The sequence below is a fragment of the Chrysoperla carnea genome, chromosome 1, assembly GCF_905475395.1.
Source record: "Chrysoperla carnea chromosome 1, inChrCarn1.1, whole genome shotgun sequence".
Taxonomy (NCBI): Eukaryota; Metazoa; Arthropoda; class Insecta; order Neuroptera; family Chrysopidae; genus Chrysoperla; species Chrysoperla carnea.
In genome coordinates this window covers 66,332,353-66,352,147 of record NC_058337.1, presented here as the reverse complement: position 1 = coordinate 66,352,147, position 19,795 = coordinate 66,332,353, and the positions used below count along the sequence as shown (strand labels likewise).

General features: G+C 26.9%; 1 protein-coding gene across 1 annotated transcript in view; it reads right to left on the bottom strand.

The window, feature by feature from the left end:
* The window catches only part of LOC123305155, a 37,087-nt gene extending 30,192 nt beyond the window's left edge, over positions 1-6,895 (bottom strand). The window contains exon 1 of the mRNA XM_044886783.1: positions 6,694-6,895. Within this exon, the coding sequence (XP_044742718.1) occupies positions 6,694-6,714 (21 nt within the window). The 5' untranslated portion in view covers positions 6,715-6,895. The remainder of the gene's footprint in view (positions 1-6,693) is intronic.
* Positions 6,896-19,795: the final 12,900 nt, after the last annotated feature.

Below are 19,795 nucleotides of genomic sequence, written 5' to 3'. Positions count from 1 at the left end.
TCACAATTTTAATGATAGATTTTGTTGCTTTTTGCAACAAAAATCATGACATGCATAAATAAAATGAAAATCTTAAATATGGCATTATGCCATATTTATATAAAATATTTTATTAATATTCCGTAACTAAAACAATACAAATAGATTCATTATTTAGAAATTGACGTTAAAATTTTAATGGGCCTCGGGACTGTATTTATTTGCAAATAAAAAAATTGAAAAGCTGGTGTCACTTTTGTCAAAATGACTCCTTACAAATTTTTACTCTACAAAAATTATTATAGTCGAGATCAAGTCTTTTACTAATCCCAATTGGCTAAGAAATTATATTAGTTTCGAATAATTTTATTCAATTATCTTCTATTTTACTATTAAAACCTACTAATAAAACAAGTGAAAACAAACAATTAACTGTAATACGCACTATATAAGTTGCGCCTAATTTGCGCTCTCACGGGTAAAGAGTGATGTTTACGAAAAAATATTTCAAACAAAAGTTGTTAATTTTTTTATAAGGAACATTTTTTACATTTAAGCTTTTATTGTATCTCTAACGGTTTACAAAATGGGTCCTATGGACCCAAGACTATTTGACCTATGTTGCCCATTTAAGAACTCGACTTCACTTTTTATGTCTTGAGTCCGCTGTAAAAATTTCAGCTTGATATCATTTTTCGTTTTTGAGGTATCGTGTTGAGAGACGGACGGACGGACGGACCGAAAATGTACTAATTAGATGATTCTATGAACACCTATACCAAAATTTTTTTCGTAGCATCAATACTTTTTAAGCGTTACAAACTTGGGACTAAACTTAATATACTATGTATTAGTATAATATAAATATTTATTATCTATGCTATGTATATGTACATGGTATAAAAACTAATAGTTATTAGATTTTATTATTAGATATCGTTTTAATATGTAATAATAAAATAGTGGAAGCGTTGAGAAATTAAATTAATTTTCGATTTAAACAGTTAGTACAAATTTTTTCTTAATCGAACACGCAACAATATATATTTTCACCTAGCATAATATTGACTATTCTTTCCCATGATCACACTTCGTTATCTTTCATCAAAAATTACCTTATTTGAGAAATAAAAGAAACTAAAGAATTAAAGATTTTTAAACTACTGCACCTTTTTGGTTCCCGCATTATAGATACGAGACGTTATTCGCACTTAGCCAAATTCTTTTTTCATATCAAAAGCATTCAATTTAAAAAGACCAAAAATAAAAGCAGATAAGTATTATGCGTCAAAATGTCTTTAAAAATATAAAAAAATTATTTGAATAAGACATCTGATTAACAACAGAGATTAAAACATCAATAATACATATGTGATTAAAATCAAACAAATTATGATGAATCACTGAAATCAATATAATCTATATCTTCGCGATTAAAATCATGATTGCCAATATTTGACATTTAATATAAAAAAATAAATAAAATAAAACAAAGCAAAACAAAAGAATTGCAGAATCTGATCGATATTCAATCTAAATTCCGATTGATTTTATTATTACAAAGTTTAAGTTTATATATTTGATTGACATAATAAAAAATTCATAATTAAAATCAGTACCTTTTACCTCTGTATATACAATCAGACTACTTTTTAATATACATGTAGATTTTACAATTATAAATGCGAAAGCAAGCATGTTTGTTTGTTTGTTACGCTTTCACGCTTAAACTAGCGAATGGTTTTTAATGAAACTGCACAGCAATATAGCTGATATATCAGAATAACACATGAACTATAATTTATAAAGGTATATTTTAAAAAAATAAAAAAATTTAATTTAATTTGACATTTGGCATTACCATAAATTACAGATTTCTGTAAAAATAGTCAATATAAAATATTTCACGGCCTTCTTCTCTGATATACTCAATGAGAAATTACGACTATTATACATTTAAAGAAATAGAAAACCATACATATATTTTACCTCTGTAAAACAATCCTTACCATTATTTCGAGTGGATAAGCGAGAGCAATCTTCATCAATCTTTACTTTTAAACCCAGCGAAGCGGATGGGTATCACTCTAGTATATTTTATATTTTTATTACAAACAAAACAAAAATTTCTGTCTATTTATCCAAAATTTTAACATTGAATCATTGACACTATTCTTATGCCAAACAAAATTCACAAATTTTGATCTGGAGTTACAAAATATTTTCTTATATAGCTTATTTTTACATCTTTTTATAAACTTAATCTGTTAACTTAGGTTTGTGTTAAATCTTTTTTAACAAGAAATTAGAAAATGATTTTCTTTAAAATAGAATTTCAAAATCATGAAGAAATTGTTTCAACAAGGCAATTACCTATATTTAATATCGTTTGAAATCTAATATGGAGGCAAATAACCTATAAAAACGAGTTATGGTGGAAGCGAATGGAAATATGTATATAGAATATATCATATATAAAATTGCCAACCAGCCCGCATTTTGCAGGAACATCCCAAAATCCAAATCAATTTATTTTCCAGATTAATTTATATACTAACTTTACTGATTTATTCCCGCAATAATTTTCTCTACACATGGCTCCATAAATCCCTCTGACCTGTGACAATTTTCTTTTATAAGCGATCTATAACTAGTCCAGGCATTTATAGACCCGCCTGCACATTATTTGCTTAATTTTAAACTTCGGTTTAAGATCGATAATGTACGATAGTTCAAATCTTTTACTGAAATAACTATAACTGTAAGTCGCAGCAAAAGAAGTGTAGAGTTTAATAAATGTGGGCATAATAAGAATTTACTAGACCACGGTACAACCGAAAATAAACTGCGTGAAAAAAGGCGCCTCTCTCTCCCATCTTTATATAGAGGTTAAATGAGTATTCCACACCAACATTTTTGAAGATAATTAACTACGATAAAACAAACAAACAAACAAAAAATATTAAAGCTCTTTTGCATTATTGAATTTATAATTAAGAAAATAAATTTTATATTATTTTTATTCAATGAGAATTCCGATTAAAGAATTTTTATGTATTATTTTTTTAATTGATGAGAAAAACTTGTTATTTTTATTTATACAACACACACATGTATAGTGAGGTCGATTATGTTCATGAATTCCCAAGCATATTGTTATGTGGATCACTTTCAAACTATTTCAATCAGATTTGGTTTTATTTTTAATAAATAATAATTTTTAAGAGATAGTAGTACCCCATGATTTAGTATTTTTATATAATCACGAATTATTGTTTAACCGGACTATTTCAAGGAAACTTTCTTCATTATTCATTCCCTTTCATTATTTATTATACCGAGTCTGATAGGCTGATAGGCTGATAGCAAATCTGATAGGCTGATAGGAGGGTATGGAAACCTACCCCAATGCTTTCTTTTTCTTGGGAATATTTACTTATATCATTGAAAAATACGATTTTTGGTACTTTTCTTTTTTTACCCGACTACGTGATGTAAAGTAGTGGTAACGTTCTTATCAGTCTATGTATGTATGTGTGTTCCTAAGTGGCACACTAGAGACCAAACGTGGGTCGATTTTGATGATTATTAAGTCAATCGATTTGTCTTAACCTGGCGAGTGCTACTGAAGATATGGCAGTATTGAAAATTCAATATGACGACCACCAGACACCAGATTGTAAAAAGAAAAAAATTAAATTCGGCGAACCAAATCAAGTAGGGTATTATTGAATAGAAATTAAATAGACAAATCGATTGACGTAATATTCATTAAAATCAGCTAACGCGTTTGGTCTCTAGAGCGCTTCAAAGGAACAAAGATACATACTATAGGCTGAAAATGAAAGTCGACGAACTATGGAAAGTGGGGTATCATTGAATAGGTATTTGAAAATCTTAACTAAAAGTGTTAATTCAAAAAAATTAATTTAGAAAATCAAAAAACCCAAGTCCGTTAAATATAAACTGAAAACGAAAAACAAGTCCAGCAGTTTGTATAGCGACTTTAACAGCTATATAAACTGCTGAACTTGTTTCTTTCTAAATTAATTTTTGTATTATTATTACAAGCTCTCATTGAAAGTGTTGAAAAACTAATTTCTTTCCCATCGCTTCCACCATATTTGATATACGTTTTAAATACGATTGTACTAATGGTTTAGTTATGTGCTCGAAGTTTAGTTTAGGAAACACTATTTTCGGGTTCTGTAAACCGAGAACAATTTATCACATTTAACAAAAGAAATTAAAAAAATTTTCCAAAACCAATCAAGCAGTTAAAAACATAGCCAAGCAGATTGATTGCTATGAATATACCTAATCATGGTAGGAGCGTTGATTAAATTTCATTTTGTTATGGTCTAAGACGGTATAAGATCGATCTTTACCCATCTGATAACCAGATGAAACTTTTTTATGAAATGTTATTGATTTATAAATAAATACGCCTATCAGATTTTTTCTATCGAAAAGTGTTAGTGGCTTTTTTTTAATTAAATTAATTTTAATTAATTTTTTCCATGAACGGTTTATTTTATTAAAATCAAATTTAAAAATAACATCGATCATTTCGTTTGGAGACTACGCTATTTTGTCGGAAAATAAAAATGGTTTTCATAAACAGTACTGCTCATTTTAATTTTGAATCAAATATCAACTTATTTCGAAGTCGTAGTAAATATAGATACTCATTTCTAAAATTATCCGAATAAAAAATAAAGTAACTAAACTTAAAGAACGAAATCCTTTAATATCAGATGATAATTTATTTTTTGAGTTTGAATAATTTTGTATTAATTTTCTCTAAACTTCAAACAATATAATTAATGAAGTTTATATTTAATTATTAAATAATTATAACAATTTTTTTTATTAAGTTAATTCAATAAATCGTTTAGAAATATCAATAAATATTCGATCAATATAGGTGTACACACGGAAACATGTTTGCCATATAAATTATTACAATTAGATTGTAACATAAATTACAATACAGATTACTGATACAGCTACATCGACTTTAAGCTTCCTTTTTAGTCAACGTAAAGATTTATCTGCACGTCTTTTTAAATAAATTCATATTATATAATTTAATTGAATATAATATAATATTACCATCATTTATTATACAAATGAAAGGACTTTATGCATCTTTACAATGAGTTTATTTATGAATATTTTAATATTAAAACTAAAAATTTTAATAAAAATTCACAATAACAGTAATTATTTTAGAAAAAATTCTAATTAAATGTTAAATTAATATTATCTCCTAAAAAAATTTGAGAAACTGTTTTTGACTCTTCTTAGAAAAAAACTAGCTGTGATGTCTGGAATCACCCGGATAAGTTCCAACGCTTTCTAAAAAGCTTTCTTTAGTATGGTCTGTACATCATTATCACCTACCGGTACATTTCTTCTCAATTATTGAGTCTATTCCAAAATATGCTAAGGGCTTTTATTATTTAAATGCTTGCCATCATTAATCAATTTTAAAACAAGATATTTTGGCCCATTCCCACTCAAGTATGTATACTTGGTTAGGAGTCAAAGTATGATTTTAATAAGTACATAATTTACAATAAACAAAACTTACAATGACTTATTTATAATAAACCAAAAAATTGTGTAGGTCTAGTCCTTAACTAATAAAACAACAATAAGGAAGGATTAAGAGAGCTATGCTTTTTTAGTTCTGGGTCCGACAAATTGCGTCCTCAGCCTATAATGCATAAATATTTCCTTTTTTACAAGCTTGATATATAGATGACCATATTTGATATATATATATATATATATATATATATATATATATATATATATATATATATATATATATATATATATATATATATATATATATATATATATAAACTTTTTTAGTATTAAATTAAAAATTTTAATAAAAAATACTGTTTAAAGAACAAGCATTTATTATCCTAAAAAGTAAAAAAAAATTGTAGGATTCACTCATACATTACTATTTGTAAAAACTTGAGGCGCTTAATATAAAATATCAACAATGATTCGGAGCAGCTCTACGTATGTATGTATCTATGTTTGTTCGTGTGGAATCTTGCAGCTCAATTTTTATATTGAGCGCCTAAAGTTTTTGCAAATAGTTATGTATGAGTGACTTCTACAAAATTATTTTCTACTTTTTAGGACAATAAAAACGAATAAGAAATAATTTGCTAAAAAATTCTTTAAATTTTTATTTCTTATTCTAACAGAAAGATACAAGCATAAAATTTAATTTTACTTCGAATTATTTAATTCTTAAGAGATATGATATACAGAATCTGCGGAATGTTCATTAATTCTGATAATCAAGAATTTAATTTATTTTCTTTGTCCGATAGTAAAGTATTTTCTTAAAATAAAAACTTAAATAAACTGTGAATCTACTTAATATCTACTCAAAGTAACATTTTAAAATTCTGCATATTTTCAAAAGAAAACGATTTTATTTTCAATTCAATCCCACCCTGTATATATATATTACTTATAATGAAAAAATTTGTCAATTAATAATATAATTACACAAAAAACAAGAATTATTTAATCGTTTTTAAATTATATTTACAGTAATTAAATATCGCAGGGTAAAAAGTGTGGCCTCAAGGATAAATTTTTAATACAAAAAAATTTGTAATTTTTAAATTTAATTAACGTTATACTTTCACAAAATTCAAAAAAAAAATTCCAACTTACCAAAAATTTATTTAAGGCCATATTTACCGAAATGGCAACCACTGAAAATTCCACACAGTAAAAAAAAATAATGAAATTGCACACCAAGTAAATGAATAAATCTTTTTCACTCTCTCTCTCTATGGATGAAGAAGATACTTCTTGTATGATTGTTTAACTTCAGCACTGACAAAACATCGAAGATGGAATCCCCCACTGTGGATACAAAACAGTGTCTTTTAAGCGATATCCCCCCTTTACCCATAACACAAACAAAAGTAATATTAAGTATTATATTATGTAGATATTATAAATTAAATTGTTTTAATTTTAAAAAATGGATATGAGATGGTATCAAACAGGACTTTAGTAGTATAATTAGGCCTAAAATTATTTTTACTTATGCCTTAAAGGTGTTTGTGTTTTTATTTAAAAAAAAAATTGTTTTATGGATCCGTAGGTTCGAAGTAATGGAAAATAAATAATAACTTAATTTTATGACGGCTTGAAAGCAATTAGCTCAAAAAAGCAATCGGGTAAGGTACATATTCTTTTTAGGCCAGATTTTAGCCAATTTTTACTGTTTAATTGACCCTCAATGTCAGTCTCATGATTAGCCATGTAACGATACAATAATAAATCCAACATTTCATTCTATTGACAATTATAGTATTTGACAGTGTCGGTTCTAATCGATAGTGCTACTAGTACCTTCCTTTTGGTTGACCGCTAGGAAAATAATCGATATTCTCAGCCTATGTTAAAAAGAACATGTAAAAATAAGAGAAACTTAAGAGAGCGAAAAATGTAAAGTATATTAAAATTCAGATATGTATTCAGTTCATTTATTGCTTCCCGAATGACCTTTTAACTATTCATGTAGAAAAATTTTACTAAGGCATTGGAAAGATGTGTTGAAGTGGAACGTAATTTTTATCGGATTGGAGTTTGGTTTTCAGGTTTATACTCCCAAGCACATCGAATACATTGACAAAGGGCCTGTACAATGCTCTACCAGATATAGCACAGCTCAAAATAAGTTGATTTAACTCAACTTGGCTCAGTATAGAGTTGCTTCGCTTGGGAGCTAAACGGTCTCAAAAGTCATTTTGAGCTTGGTGGTTCTAAAAAACATCTGGAACGACAGAAATAGAACGGGTAAATGGTAAAACGCAATTTTAGCAAAATAGCATTTTGCATTCTGACCAAAAAAAAATTTCATATTTTCAAATTTAGGGCCACCTCACAAACGTAGTAACTTGGTAAGGGAAGTTTAGCCAAATTAACTCATTTTAATCTGTAGTATATCTGGTAGAGCGTTATACAAACCTTTTGGAGACAACCTGTAAAAGTTAATTAAATTAAAACAAAGAATTTCAATTGGTAATTAAACAAGCACATTTATTTGCAACAAAAATTTATTGAAATTTGTTCTACAAGTGGTTTAGTGCCAACAACAAATTGTCTTTAAAATTTTGTTTAACTTTGTGAACCACTTGTATGGTTATCTTGTTGTAAGCATGTCGGATTTGTTTTTTCGATTACTACAAGGATAAGTACTATTCATAAAATTATTTTCAAAAATGCCACAGCAAATTGTATACCTTAAACAACTTGTTTTAGGTTAAATTAAACCTAAAAATCGTTTTAACTATCCCAAAATAACGAGACCTATTATAAAAGCCACCAAATATCCCAAATTAAATTGGCATAAAAATTTTTTTCTTGGTACGATTATTATTAAAAATCTACTGATCTATCAATCGGGATTACCTTCGATGATCTTTATAATTTCATTAAACATTGCTTGTTTGAAAATATTTTACTAATTTTATCTTTTAATACCAATCAATTTTAATAAACTATTAAAATATTAAAAAATCAATTATAATACGCTTAAAAGTATCAAATTTCGACAGTGTTGATTTGATTCTACATACATGTGTAGGAGGAACTCTTGGAATTACATTTATAATTTTGGGAAATTATTCCAAAGTTTAACAAGGTTCAAAGACATATAAATTAAGAATTTTATCAAATCCATTTAAATGTGCTCTTCATAAAATTGAGCTGTGCTTAATAGGTGTTTATGAACAAATCTTTGTAAATTTCATTTATCATGGCTTGAAAATTTATGGAAAATAAGCAACTGCTAAGACTTCTGCCGTTAATGACTTGGTATAATTAAAACAAATGAATAAGATTATATAAAGATTATATAAAGATTATATAAAGATTATAAGTAAACTATTTTTTAAAATTATCAAACAATTTCATCAAGTTAAATTTGAGGTTTTTTAGAAAACGTACTATTAAAAGTCCAAAATTATATACTAACAAGAGTGATACCCATCCGCTTCGCTGGATTTAAAAGTAAAGATTGATAAAGATTGCTCTCGCTTATCCCCTTTCTATAACACTCGAAATAATGGTAAGGATTGTTTTACACAGGTAAAATATATGTATGGTTTTCTATTTTTTTAAATGTATAATAGTCGTAATTATTCATTGAGTATATCAGAAAAGATGGCCGTGAAATATTTTATATTGACTATTTTTACAGAAATCTGTAATTTATGGTAATGTGAAATGACTACTTTTACAGAAATCTGTAATTTATGGTAATGTCAAATTAAATTAATTTTTAATTTTTTTTTTTTTTAATAATATGTCTTTATAAATTATAGTTCATGTGTTATTCTGAAGTATGAGCTGTATTGCTGTACAGTTTCATTAAAAACCATTCGCTAGTTTTAGCGTAAAAGCATAACAAACAAACAAACATGCTTACTTTCGCATTTATAACATATAGAGATTGTGCACAAGTAGTACAATAAACAAACCTAGAATTTTTTTATTCTTACGAAAAAAAATGTTTGCTGAGTGTATTTGCTTGCGAATTTTTGCATTGGATTCAGAAAATTATCCTAGAAAAAGTCTATATGGTTTTAAAGCAGAACTTTTTGATTCCAAACCCCTGTCATTGGGGTGGAGGGGGTTTATATCGTAAAGCAAATCGCATACCTTTTAAAAGATTTTAAAAAGGTCAAAATGCTTAAGTAACCCGAAATTTAAGATATTTTTATTAAATTTAAATTCCTGCAAGCACGCTTTTTCATAAGGTTAAACAAATTTTCCAAAATATTGAACAATAGCCACATAAATTTCTTTAAACATCAATTTATGTCAATTTTAAAAATAAAACTTATATATCTATAGAAAAACAAGTTTTCAAAACGCGTACACATATTACAGTCAAACCTGGTTTTAATAGCTTGACAAAATCATCAGCTTTCTGTTATTTTTCTCTCTTTATAATATTAGAATGATACCCATCCGCTTCGCTGGGTTTAAAAGTAAAAATTGATCAAGATTGCTCTCGCTTATCCCCTTTCTATAGTACTCGAAATAATGGTAAGGATTGTTTTACACAGGTAAAATATGTATGGCTTTCTATTTTTTTTATACCATGTATATATGAAATATACATAGTATTATAAGTTTAGTCCCAAGTTTGTAACGCCTAAAAATATTGATGCTACAAAAAAAAAATTGGTATAGGTGTTCATAAAATCACCTAATTAATCCATTTCCGGTTGTCCGTCCGTCCGGCCGTCCGGCCGTCCGTCCGGCCGTCCGTCTGTGGTCACGATTACTCAAAAACGAAAAGAGATATCAACCTGAAATTTTTACAGCGTGTTTAGGACGTAAAAAGTGAGGTCAAGTTCGTAAATGAGCAACATGGGTCAATTGGGTCATGGGTCCGTAGTACCCATCTTGTAAACCGTTAGAGATAGAATAAAAGTTTAAATGTAAAAAATGTTCCTTACAAAAAAATAAACAACTTTTGTTTGAAACATTTTTTTGTAAACATCACTGTTTACCCACAAGGGCGTTAATTAGGTACAAATTTTATAGTATGCATTAATATCAAAGTGAGTATCTTTTGTTATTTACGTGACGTCAAAAAAACAAACGAGTGCGCATCAACACTTGCGCATTATATGAGAATATCAGTTAAATATGTCAGATATGTATGTATGTGAAATGTGACAGAGTTATCAACACTGCCTATACATGGTATTTCAACAATTAACTCAGTCAATTGTTTGTTTTCACTTGTTAAATTAATATTTTTTTAAATGTATAATAGTCGTAATTATTCATTGAGTATATCAGAAAAGATGGCCGTGAAATATTTTATATTGACTATTTTTACAGAAATCTGTAATTTATGGTAATGTCAAATTAAATTAATTTTTAAATTTTTTTTTTATTCAAAAAAAAATTTTTTATTTTTTTTTATATCTTTAAAAATTATATCTCATGTGTTATTCTGAAGTATGAGCTATATTGCTGTACAGTTTCATTAAAAACCATTCGTTAGTTTTAGCGTGAAAGCGTAACAAACAAACAAACAAACATGCCTACTTTCACATTTATAATATATAGAGATTGTTAATATTTACATAATTTTTTTTTACTCATAAATTTCTTGTGTTACGCATAATAAGTAATTTTCCTAATGTGTAAGTAGTTTTCCTAACAATAAGTTTTTGAGTCCAAAAAAAAACGGTGCTTAACTACCAATTTTTAAGTTTTTTATAAATTTCTCCAAAAGGGTACCTAAAATATTTTTTATATACCATATTTTAGTATATATTAACCTATGGAAAACTTGCAGTAGTTTCGAAAATTAAAAAGAACTAATTTTTCAGATTTTCCCAAAACGAGGCTCCAAAAATGGTTTAGATCAGTTTTGAATTCTTTCATTCAGTCACATTTTGATAAATATATAATTTTAGACGCATTTTAATAAATATATACTAAAATCGACTACTTTTAATTCATCGTAAACCCGCGTAAAAAAAGTCATAGCGTATTTTTTCAAAATCTATGAATTGAAAAACCCTTTAAAACCAGGAAATCAGCGGTCCCTCCTAATGGGGTTGGTTGTTGTTATCGTTAAATAGTCCGTCATATAAATTTCAGCCCTTTATCTAGAACCGATTGAAAGTAATTTGAATATTTCCAAACTTTTGCCCATCACTGTATATTATTTTTTAATAAAAAAGAGTGTGTGTACTTATGTACACGCGTTAGAAGTTATACTTCTTTGGCGTATGAAAAAAATTTAAAATAACTCAAATGCAGTAGTAATCGACAATAAATATTAAAATCAATCAAAAAGATTTTGTTTAAATAAAAAATATTTTATTAACGTAAAAATATTGAAATTTTCATCAACTTGATTCACTGTAATATTAACAGATTCTGATCGAGGCTCAGGAGTTGCAGCTTGGTTTGAATCCATGTTACATGTTTGTTGCCGTTGTTCATAAGGTCGCTTGGGTTCTGCTGTAGATATATTTCCTTCCGATTTAGATTTTTTGCGCTTTCGGTAACGCCGACAAATTTCTGCATTAGTCATCGGCATCGCAACTAAAATGAAAAAAATCACAAATAAGTAACATTTAAATTATAGAACATGCTGTAAAATGTCTTCAAAAGAATTTGATTTTTTGATAGTATTCATGATTTTCGTGAATGAACTAATTTTGGACTTGCCAAGTATTAATATAGTTTACAATTAATCATTGTAAAATACATTAATTATTAATCTAAAATAAATAATGTTTCTTATTGAATATTTCATTATTTATTATTTATTAATTAACTTAGATAATTAATTTCTTTGTAATCAATATTTTCACAGTTAATAATTATCACTTGAATTAAAATACTTGCCAGTATATTGAAGTACAATGCTAGATGTTTTCTATTAAATGCCGGAAAATTATTCAAGTAATCTGTAATATAAATTAAAAAGAGATGATTAAAATTATTCGATTCGATTCACAAAATGATAAAATATTATTATCTAAAGTAATAAATAATAAATAATTAAATTTTATTATTATTTGATTATTTGTTAGAAAAATAATAAGTTCTTTAGAAATATATCTATATATTATACTTACAAAATTAACCTCTAATATTTGAAAACACTTAAAGTTTTTACAGTTTTTTCACAACACAATGTCAAAAGTTTACAAATAATATTTATATATGTAATAAATTGAAGAAAAATGAATAATTATATAAAATTAATATTCAAAATTAATTATTCATATGAATACTATATTTCACAACCATTGACTTGAACTGGCTCAGGGATATAAGTACTGTGTACTGTATAGTATGAAGACTCAGTACTGTAACTATATTCAGTGTTGATATATTTTTTTATTATTTCAATTCTGTGGCTAACTTCACCATGTCGTTCGTGCGCGCGCAGCTCACAAATTCACTCTCATCAAAACGCGCCAAAAGAAGTATAACTTCAAAAAATATTTATCTTATTATTAATCAAGTTTAACTGTAATATAAAAATATTATTAATATTATTATTTATTCAATTAAATTATTCGTAGGCTTCTTTATGTAAAGTTTTGTAATAATTATATATATAAAAATTTTTTTTGTAAAATAAAAACATGTCAGTATGTCCTTTTATAAGTTTGATAAAATACCTTAAACTATTTTTTTTTTATAAATAGACTGCGTTAACAAATTATTTTAGCAAATATTAAATAATTTCCCACATAAAAAAGGATTTTTTGTGAGTCTGTATTATATTAAGAATAAACATTAGTTTAATTTTATACTCTGTACCCCTTTTTTTATGTTAAAAATATAACAATTAAAAATTATTAACCCAATTTTTTCGGATATATATAGGATATATATCATGATATATATCCTCGAAACCTAATAGCGCTAGGTTAATTTTGAACAAAAATTTGAAAAGTATGGCCCAAATTTAGTAGGATTACATACTTGGTTTATCAAAATTGGATAAAATTTGGATGTGATAGAGCAAAATTAAATTTTTTTGATTCTGATGACGTCATAAAGTTCAAAAATTGAATTTTTTTGATAATACAGGCAATTTTTATCCGATCTTATTGGATTTTTTTTGAAACCCACTAATTTTGGGTCATTCTTTTCAGCTGTGATGTCAGTTTTTCGCTAGCTATCACATATGTGCTTAATTCCGGAACCAGGCGTCCACATTCTTGAAATCTTATTGAGCTAGGGTAATTTTGATCATAAATTTGAAAATTATGGCCCAAATTTAGTAGCATTACATACTTGGTTTACCAAAATTGGATAAAATTTGGATATGATAGAGCAAAATTAAATTTTTTGGATTCTGATGACGTCATAAAGTTCAAAAATTTGATTTTTTTTGTAAAACAGGCAATTGTTATCCGATCTTCTTGGAATTTTTTTTGAAACCAACTAATTTTGGGTCATTCTTTTCAGCTGTGATGTCAGTTTTTCGCTAGCTATCACATATGTGCTTAATTCCGGAACCAGGCGTCCACATTCTTGAAATCTTATAGAGCTAGGGTAATTTTGATCATAAATTTGAAAATTATGGCCCAAATTTAGTAGGATTACATTCTTGGTTTATCAAAATGGGATAAAATTTGGATGTGATAGAGCAAAATTAAATTTTTTTGATTCTGATGACGTCATAAAGTTCAAAAATTTGATTTTTTTGATAACACAGGCAATTGTTATCCGATCTTCTTGGAATTTTTTTTGAAACCCACTAATTTTGGGTCATCCTTTTCAGCTGTGATGTCAGTTTTTCGCTAGCTATCACATATGTGCTTAATTCCGGAACCAGGCGTCCACATTCTTAAAATCTTATTGAGCTAGGTTAATTTTGATGACAAATTTGAAAAGTGTGCCCCAAATTTAGTAGAATTACATACTTGGTTTATCAAAATTGAATAAAATTTGGATGTGATAGAGCAAAATAAAATTTTTTTGATTCTGATGACGTCATAAAGTTCAAAAATTTGATTTTTTTGATAACACAGGCAATTGTTATCCGATCTTCTTGGAATTTTTTTTGAAACCCACTAATTTTGGGTCATCCTTTTCAGCTGTGATGTCAGTTTTTCGCTAGCTATCACATATGTGCTTAATTCCGGAACCAGGCGTCCACATTCTTGAAATCTTATAGAGCTAGGGTAATTTTGATCATAAATTTGAAAATTATGGCCCAAATTTAGTAGAATTACATACTTAATTTATCAAAATATGATACAATTTGGATGTGATAGAGAAAAATTAAATTTTTTGGATTCTGATGACGTCATAAAGTTCAAAAATTCGATTTTTTTAATAACACAGGCAATTTTTATCCGATCTTATTGGAATTTTTTTTGAAACCCACTAATTTTGGGTCATTCTTTTCAGCTGTGATGTCAGTTTTTCGCTAGCTATCACATATGTGCTTAATTCCGGAACCAGGCAAAATCACTAATTAATTACAACTATATCTGTAAGATACGGAGATTATTATCTTTGCCAATTTAATGCTTCCCAAAAAGACACCATGATATCAAATCCCCGTGGTACATGGTAATATGAAATATGATAATTTTTGATTAAACAACACTGATTTCAATGTTTTTTATATCTAACTAGTCTAGTCTAACTATGATATAATATTCAGATAAGATGGACTTTTACATATTTATAAACTACTGTATAAATGTTTTCTCACTTCCATATACATACTCAAACGGAGTATGTAATACAGAGATTATGTGTTCGTTTTTTTTTTACTATTCTTTACGGTTTCAAATTTCTTTAAATAATTTAGTTTACAAGTAATAAAAATACTAAAGAGGTCTTTTTAGAATACAAATTAAAGTCATAGCCTTAAATGATTACATCTAGAGTTATTTCAATAAAACTAAAAAATCGTAAAAAAATTCTTTTTTGAAACATTGTGTAATACCAAAAACTCTGAATGATCTGAATGTAGTAACAATCTCCTTATATAAATTATAAATAACAAGTGAAAACAAACAATTGACTGAGTTAATTGTTGAAATACCATATATAGACTGTGTTGATTACACTGTCACATTACACATACATACATGTCACACATATATAACTGATATTCCCAAATAATACATACTATAAAAATTGCCCATAATTTGCGCTCTCACGGGTAAACAGTGATGTTTACAAAAAAATGTTACAAACAAAAGTGGTTTAGTTTTATATAAGGAACATTTTTCACGGTTAAATTTTTGTTCTATCTCTAACGGTTTACAATTACCGGTTTACAAGACTCAATTGACCTATGTTGCTCATTTACGAACTTTACCTCACTTTTTACGCGCTGAGCACGATATAAAAATTGCAGCTTGATATCTCTTTTCGTTTTAGAGTAATCGTGATGACATACGGACAGACAGAGACGATAGACAGACAGACAACCGGAAATGGACTAATTAGGTTATTTTATGAACACCTATACGAAAATTTTGTTCATAGTATCAATATTTTTAAGCGTTACAAACTTGGGACTAAACTTAGTATACCTTGGTATATTTCATATACATGGTATACAAATTTTCATATACATAGTATACAAGTTTTGTATTTAAACTTTTCTTCCATTTGTTACGGTTTTAAAGATATATTTCCAGATTTGTAGTTTACTGATTATCAAGCACTGATTGCGAAAAATGTGTTCATTATTGTAGAATAATAGACTTATACAATTTAAGCAACACCAATTAGACGGGTGGCAGAAACCCTTTGTAGGGCTGAATCTTTTGGTAGACCGATAGCCTTCCAGCCACAATTTTCACATAATTATTACACGGGTAATAAAGTAACAGTTTATGTAGCTATAGTTGCTAAAGTTATTCACGATGCAATTATATTAATTCTTAAATTTATTCACAAACTACGATCTCAATTCACAAACGGAATCTGTGTATGGAGGCTATTATGACTTTTCACCAGACCAAATTTTTTTATATTAATTACATGTTTAGACGAGTATGCGACTATTATTTTTTTGTGACCTGTGGGCAATCACTTCTAAAAATTTATGAATTATGACTAATTTTATTAAACCAATAAAACAATTAATATTCAAAATAAAAACTTCAAGTTTAAAACTATTCAGAAACACGATTTACACGCCCTCCAAAACACGTTGTATTATGATTAAGTTATCATGTTACGTTTTGTATTCCCTTCTTTATTACTAAGTGCGAATAAAAATTATTTGTTGATTATGTGTGAATTTTATCATTTATCATAAAAATTAATCAAAGGTCATTCATTTACAATGAGGATTTCCTAGATAAAATTCTTTTCATAATTTTTCCCTTCACACGATTCAAAATATATCTCAGTAAAATATAATTAATTGATATATAAATGTCAATTATTTAGTGCGTTTTATAGATTAATTATTAGTTTTATAATAAATAAAATGTCAAGATTAAAATATGTAAAGGTGTTTTTTTCTAATCTTGATTAAATCTAATAAATAAAGTGTCCAAATTTTGTAATTAAAAATTATTTTAAGATGGGCTGAACCCCATAAAAAACTAATTATTTATATAGGCATTTTACCTTTGTATGTATGTAAATTATTTACAGATGTGTTCATACGATTGCCTATATGTTTCAGTAAAAATGATTGTTGTATCAATTTCATTCATTCAGTTATTTCTTATTTTATTATTTATTTTCGATATTCGAAGAAAATGAAAATATTTGAATCTATAATATTGTGACATAAATTTATCGTTTTTGATAATATCTTATTTATTAACTTACAGTTTACCAATCACTATTAGAAAAAGAATAACAAATTTAGCCCCTAGTCAAAATTTTGAGTTTTTCGTTGTTATGTTCTTAACTTCCTACATAATTTAAGTACCTGCATAGTATAAGTTTTTATTTTAAACTAATTACAGTAAAAATTGTTTTACTTATTTGGCAAGTAATAAATTAACTAAATATAATAACAAGTAAATACTGCTTTTATACTGTTAAATTGAATAATTTTTAAAATAAGCAAAAATATGAATCTCACCTTTATAATCTCTCCAATCTCTCGTAACGTAGCGTAAACTCTCTTATCCAACGAAATATGTGCAGCATAGGTATACTTTCTTTAAATCAAGAAAAACGAAAATCGTTTATGTGGTCAGAAAATTTACTTGATATCAGGCCTCCGTACATGCCCGTAAGTCGAAGAAAAAACGAATGTTTAAAAAAATATCAAGCATTGAGGTTACTCAAAATGTATTGTTGATGTGTAGTGACAAGAATGATACAACAATATTATTGGATTTAATACTAACAAAGACTCTAGCGATAGATATCTAGCGATATAAAAAAGATATCTAGCGATATAAAAAAGAATTATAATTGCAACGCCCATAGATGCATAATATTTAACGGAAAAGTTTGTTTACAATCTTATAAACCATAGGCACATACCAATACACCATACACATATAAAAGAGTAGGTAGGTGCCTACAGTTTACATTTTTTTACTCGTGTCGCTGACATCTTAGCGTTAAAATCCAATATTTTTAAGGAAATAAGTACTGAAACCATATGATGATCAGATTTCGACCAACTTGGAAAATTCTGGTGCTTTCTTAAACAAGTGATATTGGTATTATACCGAAAAATAATTTTCAAAAATTACTTAAACATTGCACTAGTTCAGAAATTTACTCTGCCTAAAAAAAAAATTTCTGTCCGTCTCTAGTTACTTTGTGTCCGTATTCTACTAGTTAAGGCTAGCTACAGCCTGCTTGATATATTATTTGTTTTCTTAGGCTTCAGGGCGCTTCACGTAAAACAATCCCATCTCCTAGAGCGGTCGGGCAATAATTAAAAGTAATTTCTTTTTTTTTTTTTGTATTTGGTTCATATAAACTAAATATTTAATTATAAATTTTCCTTCCAAAATTTAATTATTTTTTTAGTCAAAACTCAAAGTACTATAAAAAAAACTCTTCCCAACTATTCGCGGCGCCAGTAATGGCTAAGATATTACAGTTTGTTAGACAATCTTCTATACTTATCGCAAATTTAATTGCTTGTATTGTACAAAATAAAGCATGCTGGAATTAGGTGATTACTATTTACAATTTCAATATGAGACTTTTTTATCAAAGATAAAAATAAATTACTTTTACAGAGTTTACTTTTATCTTTGACAAAATTCATCATTATGAATTTCCACAAATTGAAGCTGTCAATATTGCATTTAATTAATCATTTATTTTAATAAATCAATTTTCAGAAATTCTATAAAATTTTCGGAAACCTACAGCTATTATAGTGTAAAACTTTAATATTCATAAATGTTCTAGCATGCAGGATAGAAAGTCGTGAAATACAAAAATATATTTTTTTTAAAGAATGCTGAAATAATTAGATTCTTCTTAGAAATTCATAATGATTTAAAAAAAAAAATATATGTATGTATGTATTTCGATGTATTTTCAACTTTTGTATATTTTGAGCAGGCGTTTACAAGTTAATGAGTGAAATACTTCAGGCTATTTATTGTTTTTCTACCAATAAAATCCTTAATTGTATAACTACCTATAACAAAGTCCCAGTATTGTTAGGAAATATTATTTTTCGCAAATAGTTTTTTAACCATATTTTTCAAATTATTTCGAAAATTGTTTTTAAAGGTAGGTACATCAATACGCTTTCACGAATGTAAATTCTTCAAATAAATTTTTTAACGTAAAAACTAACAACTTTAGTAATCACAATGTAGGTATAATTACAAGAATGACGCCAAAATTTTAAAACAAAACTTTTTGTTATTTTAAATGAATTATATACAATTTGTTTTTCAAAGAAGTAACATAACCTATAATTTAACCACTATGATAAAAAATTTAAATAATTCATTTTAAAATTTGTCAAAAAATGTTAGCTTAAATATCTAACAGAATAAAATTATTGAAACAAAATTTCAATTTTAAATGTTTTGATCTGTAATGAAAGGGGGAGTTTAATTTACTCGAATTATCTGTGAAAATTAATTTCGTAATTAAATGCAATATTTATTTTGTTGCATTTACGAAAACGCATCAAAAGTTTTATAAAAAGTACCTTTTTTTATTGTATTTTCAGTCAACATCCCAAGATATTCTTGCTATAGTTCAACGATCTGACCTCAAACCCATAATAAATAAATTGATGACGTTCAATTGACGTCATCACCAGTGGCGTAGATATAGT